We start from the raw sequence: 10297 nt of genomic DNA on the forward strand, positions 1-10297 counted from the left end.
AAAGAAAAAAAAATGGAAAAATTATCTGAGCAAATCTTTTTGAGACTTTTCAAAGTGTTTAAGAAAATTTCCACATATAGAAAAGTTGCACGCATGACATTCTCATCTTATATTCCTATTTGAATATAGTATATCATAAATTCAAAAAGTCATGTCCTCTCTCGGTCCTGTTGAGTGGCAATAAGCTGCGTTTGGAGAACTTTTTGGATAAATGTTGTGAAGAAATAATTGTGCAATATTCTGAGTGTCTCCAAATATTTTTGTTTTAAAAAAAAAATAAGAACAGGCACTTTCAGACATTAAAAATTCCTAAAAATCTCAAAAGAAAAACTCAATTAATTTGACCGACCAAATTTTTTGAAGACTTTTTAAGAAACTTTCCACTATTAATATGGACGTGTACAGCTCAATAAGATTTTGTAATATATCTCAAAAAATGAGAAAATATTTGAACTTAATTATATAATGCATGAACCTTTTGCTGTCAATTGACTTGGAAAAAATTACTAATTGGGGTATACTAATTATTTAGATTAATATTTCAAAAGGGTGATTGTCAATGTCATATATAGCTAAAATTCAAACACTAAAAAATTTTGGGAAATAAAGAAAATGTAGTTTGAACAAGTGAGGGTGCACTACACACCTCAGACTTGAGTTATAAATTACGATAGAAAGTTGACAACCAAATTTCCATTAGCTCTTCTGTATTCTTCTACGTCTAAAGAGATTTATATCATATTATCAAAAGAATTTGAAGCAAAAAATAAAGAAATTGAAAATGTCTGAAAGGGAAGACAATTCAGGGCTTCTTGATCATCTACTGGAAAAGAATGAAATCTACGATAATTTTCAAGATAATGCTGAAAATTCAAGTACTGGTTTTCTACAAACCAAAGACTCCAAGTATGTTAATTACTCCTGTTTTCAATATTATGTTCAATTTCCTCAGTCTTGATTAATTCCCTATTCTTTAATCCAGAAACATAATTAGTTAATTTCATGACTGTTTAACGAAATGAACAAGAAAGTGATGCAATTTCACTTACAACTTGTTTGAATGGTTGTTACCTGTTGTATTGTATCATTAAATCCGTCGTTACGTATGATAAAAAGTGTCACTTTATGAAATGATCGATTTGGTGTGGTCGCGTCATTACCTTATTTTTTTTTTCTCATCTTGCCATTTTTTATAATTAAATAATCTTATTTTATCCTTTACTCTACTTTTTTATATAATAATATTTCCTCGTACCTTATTTTTTAAATAATATTACAAGTTTATTCTTCATATTGTTGGTGCATGACATTATGAAACTACGTCAAACAATACAATATATCCAAATATTGTATACATCAAAACAATATATACAATACAGTACAATACTATACGATACATAATGAAAAATTAAAATGTATGTATTGCGTAATTTGAATTGATCTTAATTTCTTATATTAATGGCAGAGGTGAGTCTCCTGTTGCACATTGCGTCATGGGAACGGCGTGGGTTTATAGAGATGAAAATGGAAAACAGATTTTTGAAAAGCAATTAACTGAAGATGACATTACTAGTGATCACTTACAGATTCCCAAGAGAATGGCGAATTATATACAGAGTCTGGAATTACAACGCGCTGATCCTGGAGAAAAATACTGGGAAATGGATTTACAATTGGATAATTGGGGCGATCGTGAATGTCAATTCACTGGACAGTGGAAGGAATTTGTCAATGAAAATAAGTTGAAAGCTAAAGATTTGGTGGTAATTGAGATTTTTAATAACGAAAAGCGACTTAAAATTGGATGCAGTTCAGACCAAAAAGCTATTAACTTGAACAATCCTGTATTCCTCAGGCGTTTGTCTAGAGCTGATGTTAAAGGACTATATGTAAAAAAGTTGCGCGAACAATATTCCTATGATGGTAATACTGGATTAATAGAGATAGAACCAGTTATTGAGATGAAATTATGTTCTGATATTGTGTACAGATATGGTGGTACTAATGGTGTAATGTTCATACAATTACCAAAGAAAGAAGTAGACAAAAAAATGGGTCGCGATCTTTCTCTTCCTGCAGTTGGCGGAGAAATAGCGCTACCTTTATTTGATCCAGTGGGAAACAATGTAGTGGAGATGAAATTGGTGCATACTGAGAAGGATGAATATCATGTTGGAGGAGAATGGGAAATATATGCTGCTAAATATGACTTATTAATGTCCGATACCATTTTTCTTGACAAGGTAACTGTACATCGCGATCATGATCATGATCATGATCATGAGCTGAATAATCCAACTACTGCAAAATTTTCCTATCATTATGAAATCACATACCAGAGACGACGAGGGACGAGTGATCAGAGCAGTTTGGCAGCTGCAGCTGCTACTGTACTTGATAATAATATCAAGGATAACGGCGTTAATTCTTGTATAATGTTGTAGCTGGTAATGTGACTAATGTCAGTACCTTGATTTTCCTGCTAACTAACAGAAGAACATTATGTGATTCTAATACTTTAGTAGTATTATGTGCTGTTATATGTCTTGCTCAATTATTTGTTTTGTCTGAATGTCAAACGTCTTTCAGAATTGATCAAGATCCCAATGTAATAGCCAAATTGTTTTCATCTTTTCTTGTTACTAAATCCCTATAGCTTCAGGCTTCAAGCACCCTATAACAAATTTTTGCCACTACTGCTAAGAGTTTGAGAAGGGGAGCCTTGGCGTAACTGGTCAAGTTGTTGTCATGTGACCGGGAGGTCACAAGTTTGAGTTGTAGTAATAACCTCTTGCAGAAAGGCTGCGTCCCTTGTGGTCCGGCCCTTACCCGGACCCCGCGTATAGCGGGAGCTTAGTGCACCAAGCTGTCCTTTTTTCTTACCGCTAAGTTTTTTGTGTTTCTAAGTTCTAAGTCACAAGAGTATTGTAATATATTTCTCCATAAAGCTTTGATACGAAAATTAATTATGTATGCTATTTCTAGCTTTTCTTGATAGCTTATTGCAATTTTGAATACGGAAAACCTTCCCCCCAAAATAAAAGGAAAATGAAAAAAGTGGGGAGGAATGTGTAAACAGGTTTCTAACTAATTACAACTTTTTGAATTTCAGTTGTAGATAAGATGACTTTAGAGCCTAAAATGGCAACTGCTTAACCTCAAGAGACCTGATTGCCGTTCCTTGTTTTCTTTGTAATTATTTAATTTCTTGGCCATCATTGGAAGTTAACAGACAACTAGCAATGGGAAATTAAAATTGGTTGCTAAACAAGTTATGACTAGATTTTTTATGTAACCAAAGTGATTTAAGGACCAAACTGGAATCTAGTCGTCAATACATGTTGTCGATCTTAATTTACGTATAGCGACCATATTTAAACCTTTTTACCCATCAAATTTCCCCTCAATAGTTTTCTTGTTGTGAATATGTAAGGCGTTGAATCATACTCTCCTAAAATTTTCTTTTCTAGTAAAATTAAGCAATAAAAAACAATGTATATTAATAGAGTAAAAGGCCAAAAAAGGGTGAACGGGGGTAAGTAATGCAGCATACTACAATATCAATACACTAGTATATAGTTGAGTTGATTATTCAAATTTGAATGCCCTGTTCTTTCTCATTTTTCCCTCTCATGCCTTCCTATCGTCAAAGCTGGTACAACTTTCGTCCGTCATTTCATTATTGATTTGTTACCTTAGTCTTAAATTCTTTGATTCAGTTCTAGCAACTAAAAGATGCCACCCACCCCCCCTCCCCCCTCCCCCCTCCAACCCATTTTTCGAGACGTGTCATTCTTTTTTAATTGAATAAAAAGAAAATAATATCATATAAAATGGAACAAATCAGAAATATATATCTAAAGTAAATAAGAAATAAATATTTCAACAAAGTATGTCTATGCAGATGAACATCAATGTACTAAAACAGCAGTCCAACATAAACTAGAGCTAGAAATCAGCAACAAATTGATAAAACTAAAGATCTAGCTAGTAGATAAGTGAAACAAGAAAGACCAAAAGGGGAAGAGCATAAAGTTGTTGAAAGAGTGCCCATGTGGTAGCCGATGCTGCAGAATAATCATTGATTACATCCTGTACCAGAACCCTAACGATCATACGCTCTCCTCTCTCACAATGTCCTGCTGCCCCGCTCACGAAATAAAAATAGCCTGAACGATCCAATGTGAACATCGTGTTTCCATTGTTGGAAAAGAAATGGGGGCGAGTTGAGTTGCATTTCTTGTATTCATTCTCTGTCACCTCCATCACTGAGTCCTTCTTGTACTTGAAACCTGAATTCCAACACTTCAGTACTGCTACTTCATGAATTGTACATATTTATACAACTTCTATATATGAGGTAAATCTTTACTCCCCCTCCGTCTCATGTTATCAGACGTGGTTACTAAAAATAGTTGTCTTAAATTATTTGGCGTTTTAGAAGTTCAACACAAAATTAATTATTTTTTTTCCTTTTTTACCTTTAGTATTGATTGTTCTTGAAGGTCTTTCTGAGCCGAGGGTCTATCGGAAACAACCTCTCTGCCCTATCGGGGTAGGGATAAGGTCTGTGTACACGTTACCCTCTCCAGACCCCACTTTGTGGGATTTTACTGGGTAGTTGTTGTTGTTGTTGTATTAATTGTTCTTGAAGATGGAGATAACACATAAATAAAATAAATGTAAAATAGTCTAATTAATCCCTCCTAATTAATGTTTCTTAAGAGGCGTGTAAAAGAGAAACACGACAGATAATTTGACACGGGGATTATATACTTATGGTGTAAAACATTTGTTCTATCATAGGTTACGTAAAGTTCAACTACAACTAACTGTCTAATTGGTAACATAGAAATAAGGCAAATAACATGTTAAAAGCAATTAAAAAATAGTGATTCTTTAAAAGAAATAAATTTTTTTTTTTTGTAAGCATATATGTAGAGAATTTTACAGATACGGACATTATAAAGAAGTTATACTAACAATATTTCAAGTTACTATCTTGGACTTCTATATATGAGGAACGACATGCATGTTATTATAGGTTAATTTAATCTGATGCATAATGAAATTTATTCACTGTTCAGAGTACAAAACTTAAACCTAATTAATAACTTAAATCCTTTGTGTTAGTATGCTGCTATTTAATTACATGAAATTATTTGTGAGTTAAACAGTACTTACGAATGGTGTCGCCGATTTTGAACCTCATATTGGAAGCCCAATTGTTGTAAAAATTGGTGTCATTTGAGGGAGGAACTGCCCAACCAGTAGTGTCACCAACTTGAAATTCCAAGGAGGAGACATACACGACTTGATGAAGAGAAATCATCATTAAAATTGAGAAGAGCATGTTACGAGAGCATAAGAAAGCCATAATCAGAAGTTAGTTAATTATCACAGGCGGTAATTAATTAAGAGCTCAGGATGAAGAGGTAAATGCCGAAACAGAAAAGCTTTTTCAGAATGTGATATGATAATGAGAACTTTCGAAGGAATTAACAAATCTTTGTGTTTAGTAATCATAGGTAAGCAGTTATTACGAATATCAGTTAAATAGACGTGCACTACTTAACGTGGGTGAGAGGAAAAAATGGAAACGTGAAGGTGGTGGTGGCCTTAGTGGCTGACAAGGGTTATTAATAAAAGATTTTAAATTTTAATAATTTTTAACATTTGAGTGAGTTCATTGGATAAATTTTTCTCACTAAATTAAATAATACTATATTTACCTTCTCATCAATTTTATTTTTCTTCCTTTATATATAGAGGGTGTTTGGCTAAGCTTATAAGCTGGTCAAATTGGCTTATAAACACTTTTTGGCTTATCAACGCGTTTGGTAAAATTAAAAGTGCTTATAAGCCAAAAATAAGCCAAAAATAAGCCAAAAGCCATAAGTTGGTCTCCCCCAACTCATCAAATTTCAGCTTATAAGCAGTTTAAGTTTGACCAAAATATTTACTATTCTATCCCTAAAATACTTCTTTTTAAAACAAAACTCTTCGTATACCCAGTTCTTTAGCTGCATATTATTAATTTCAGCACTTTTATCCAAACACGTAACTGCTTATTTTTTAAATCAGCTTCAGCACTTAAAAGTGACTTTCAGCACCTAATGCTTATCAGCTACTCTAAATCAGCTAAGCCAAACGGGCTCATAGTCTTTTTTTCATGTTTTTCACGATTTTACTTTCTAATTTCAACTCAAGTTCTCTAAATTAACTCTTTCTTTTTGTCACATTTGATTGGTCCACACACCAGAAAGCTAACTTCTTTTATGTCTCATCTTTTTTAACTAAGAAATCCCCGAGACAAATGTCGCAAGGTTCAAAACACGATGGATAATGTGCTCACTCTATACCATTTTCACTTAAGGGAAAAACTCAATACCATATTACGTGCGCTTAACTCATATATCATGAGTTGTACTGTCACCACTAGATCAAAGTCATGTAGATTTTTTTGTGTCTCAATATTATATGAATTTTATAAAACAAGCTTCATGGCCTTTTTAATATATTTTGGTTTTAGCCCACCAGTTCTGTTGGGCCGTCCCTCATTGATGATCAACAACTATTTACAGACTACTGCCCCACCATGAACGTATTGTTCAACCAGTTTCATTCACATTTGGTAACTGAATGACACACTCACTGTCATTAATGTTCTTGTCATTATTGCTTTATCTTACGTGAGACTCTATAAATTTGATTGAGAATGTCAGAGGTGGACAAGTGGCTCTAGAAGGAGACTAGTAAAGCCTTGATTTAGGTCCCCAAAAATTTTTAATAACGGATTTTATTTTCAAATTAGACAATATTAATGTTTGTAGAAAAAATTAAAAAGTACAAAAATATTGTGAAAAGGAAAGAAAGGTGTCTACTTAAAAATATTTTAAAACTTTGAATTAAACTACTTAAATCTTCATATTACTATACATTTTTTTACAACAATATATGTGATGACCCAAGAGGTCATCTCTTGTTTTAGAAGTCAAATCTGTGTTCCGAGGCCTTAAAAACCTCCTTTTGTCTCACCTCGATTTGCGTGCGCAGTCCGGGCGCGTTTTCGAAAGCTTTTATGTAAAATTTAAGAAAAATATTGAATTTGGCCTTTAAAATTGATTAAAGTTGACTTCGATCAACATTTTTGGTAAACGGACCCGGACCCGTGATTTGACAGTCCCGTAGGATCCACATTAAAATATGGGACTTGGGCGTATGCCCGGAATCGAGTTCCAAGGTTCCTAGCCCGAGAAATATTTTTTTAAAGAAAATTGTTTGCTGGAAAATATAAGGATTTTTGGAAATGAAATGGTTTGTGATCTTGATGGTATCGGGCCCGTATCGTGGTTCCGGAGCCGCTACAGGTTTAAAATAATAATTAAGTCGAATATGTGAAATTTGGTAAGAATCGTAGTTGATTTGATATAAATCGGACCCTTAGTTAAGAAAATGGAAAATTTCAATGTTCTTAAGAATTTCATGAATTTGAGGTTAGATTCGTAGTTGTTTATGTTATTTTGATGATTTGATCGCACGAGCAAGTCCGTGTATTATTTTTAGACTTGCGTGCATGTTTCATTTAGAGCGCCGAGGGCTCGGCTGAGTTCTGGATAGGCCACAGAGTGATTCGAACTTGGGAAAAACTCAGCTGATGCATCTGGTGTTTTGCACAGGCCTCTGATCTCGCGATAGCGAGATCAGGATTGCGAGATCAGGCTTCGCAATTGCGAAGTGAGCAGGCCTAGGAAATGCGACATAATATCGCTAATGCGAACCAGGCCTGGGCAGGCCATCCTCGCAAATGCGACAGTTTGGCCGGAAATGCGAAGGTCACAGTTGTCGCAAATACGAAGGCAGCAGAGATTTATAGGGTTCGCAATTTGCGAACCCCTGATCGCAATTGCTATAACTACAACCTGTTAAGTGAGATTTCAGACGGGATTTCAACTTCATTCTTCAAAATTTCAAACCCTAAGCATCCTTAGGCGATTTTTCAAAGACTCAAACTTCTCCAAATCATAGGTAAGTGATTTCTAACTCATCTTCTATAATCTAATTAACCTTTTTACATGCTTTCACTTCAAAATCTAGGGTTTTGCATGGGAAATTGGGTGTTCTTGGGTAGAAATTAGGATTTTCAAGTTTTGGGGATTTGGACCTCAAATTGAAGTCGGATTTCAAAATCAATTGCATATTTGAGTTCGTGGGTGAATGGGTAATCAGGTTTTGGTTCGAACTTCGAGTTTTGACCAAGCGGGCCCGGGGTCAATTTTTGATTTTTGGGGAAAACATTGGGAAATCTTTATTCATGCATTAGAATTGGTTTATTTAGAATTTATTGATGTTGTTAAATTAATTTTGGTTAGATACGAGTGAATTGGTGGTGGAATCGAGAGGTAAAGCGGTGGTTGAGTGTTGAATTACCCGTTGGCTTGAGGTAAGTGTTTGGTCTAACCTTGACTCAAGGGACTAGGGATCCCCATCTTGTTTGCTATGTGAAATATCACGCGTGTGACGTATAGGTGTGGTGACGAGTACATGTGCGTCACCAAATTACTTGTTTAGCCCATTTCCTTTCCCCGTTTCCCTATATCTTACTTTCTTGCCTTAATTGCTACTTGCTCATAAATGTTTCCATGCCTAATTGCTTCATGTTAATTGTCGTTCGCTTTATTGAATTGTTTAATTATTTCATGTTTGCTGTTGATGTTCCCGTTGAAGTATTATTGGTTTGTAGCTTCATTTTATTACCTTGTTGGACTATATTCATTCATTGGTGCCTTATGGTGCACCTTGGTTGGTCTCGCTGAGTAGTTTTCGTTGGTGAAGTTTCATAATCGTAGTGATATTCCATTGTGTGGGTTGAGGTATAAGTAATGTGGGGGATTTGAGTTAGCTTGTGAAACTCTTGTCTTTATTCTTTTGTGTTTGGTGCTGGTATATTTATATTGGAATCGGGTTGCACGCCGCAACAAGGGGAAGAAGGGAGAATTGTGATTGTTTGGTGGGATTGGGTTGCACGCCGCAACAAGGAGTAATAAGGGTGGACAGGTGGGATCGGGTTGCGCGACGCAATAGGAGTAATAAGGGTGATATGTGCTGATGAGTAATAAGGGTGGACAGGTGGGATCGGGTTGCACGCCGCAACAAGGAGGACAGGGTGAATATTGATACTGTTGTTTTTTATATGAGTGGATCGGGATGCACGCCGCATCAGTTGTTGTTTTAAGTATTCATTTCTGCTGAAATTCATTACTGTGATGTGGAAACAACCTTAAGGATTGGTTCTAGCTGAATACTTGTAGAACCACTGGGTTCCAGATTTACTTTATGCCAGTTATTGCTTTAATACGTTCTGTATTTCCTTTCTGTTTATTATAAACTGTTGCAGGTTATATATATATATATATATATATATATATATTGTTATGCCCCGCCGTAGCCTCGTCACTACTTCGTCGAGGTTAGGCTCGAGACTTACCAGTACATGGGGTCGGTTGTACTGATACTACACTCTGCACTTTTTGTGCAGATTCTGGTGCTGGACCGTACGGACCATAGTTCGAGGTTGCAGCCTTTAGTCTAGTGGAGACTCGAGGAAGACCTGCAGGCGTCCGCAGGCCTTGGCGTCCCCCTCTATCCCGTTTCCTTTCTATTTTAACTACTTCCGAGACAGATGTGTATTTCTTTGTTCTAACTATTATTTATAGTATTCGTAGACGGTCCATGAGATTGTGACACCAGTTCTGGGTGGAGTTTTATTATGGTTTCGTAGTGGTATTAAGATAATCTATTAAATTCTGTTCTTCCGTATTTTATACTGCTGATTTACTTATGTTAACTTGTAAACTGTTAAAAGATAAAAGGAAAAGGCGAAATAATTTGTAACGTTGGCTTGCCTAGCGAGTACAATGTTAGGCGCCATCACGGTCCCGACGGTGGGAAATTCGGGTTGTGACAAGTTTGTATCAAAGCACTAGGTTGCTTAGGTCTCACAATTCACGGACAAACTTAGTAAAGTTAGAGGGATCGATACGGAGACGTCTGTGCTTATCCCAGAGGCTACAAATTTAGGAACAATTTCCCTGCTATTCATCTCTGTCGTGCGGTTTGATCTCTCAATGCTAATTGAACTCTCTACTCTGTTCTTTCGCAGATGGAGAGAACGCGTACCGCTTCATCAGCTGATCAGCAGCCCGAGCCCCCAATGGCAGCTCCTACGAGGGGCAGATGACGAGGTAGAGGTCGTACTAGAGGCCGAGGCAGGGGCAGGGCTCAGCCCATAGCTCGA

At 35.8% G+C, this 10297-nt stretch overlaps 2 protein-coding genes across 2 annotated transcripts; one reads left to right on the forward strand and one right to left on the reverse strand.

Annotated features, from left to right (window-relative positions):
• On the forward strand, positions 702-2583 carry LOC109222920. Its single transcript, XM_019387208.1, has 2 exons — positions 702-906; positions 1466-2583. Exons 1-2 carry the CDS (start codon positions 782-784, stop codon positions 2442-2444), a joined length of 1104 nt encoding a protein of 367 aa, XP_019242753.1. The 5' UTR covers positions 702-781; the 3' UTR covers positions 2445-2583.
• Positions 3866-5493, reverse strand: LOC109222921 (early nodulin-like protein 1). The gene is made up of 2 exons (XM_019387209.1): positions 5185-5493; positions 3866-4292 (listed from the first exon to the last, which is right to left on the reverse strand). The coding sequence occupies exons 1-2, from the start codon at positions 5375-5377 to the stop codon at positions 3988-3990; spliced, it is 498 nt and encodes a 165-aa protein (XP_019242754.1). The 5' UTR covers positions 5378-5493; the 3' UTR covers positions 3866-3987.

This window comes from Nicotiana attenuata, chromosome 2 (assembly GCF_001879085.1).
Source record: "Nicotiana attenuata strain UT chromosome 2, NIATTr2, whole genome shotgun sequence".
NCBI lineage: Eukaryota > Viridiplantae > Streptophyta > Magnoliopsida > Solanales > Solanaceae > Nicotiana > Nicotiana attenuata.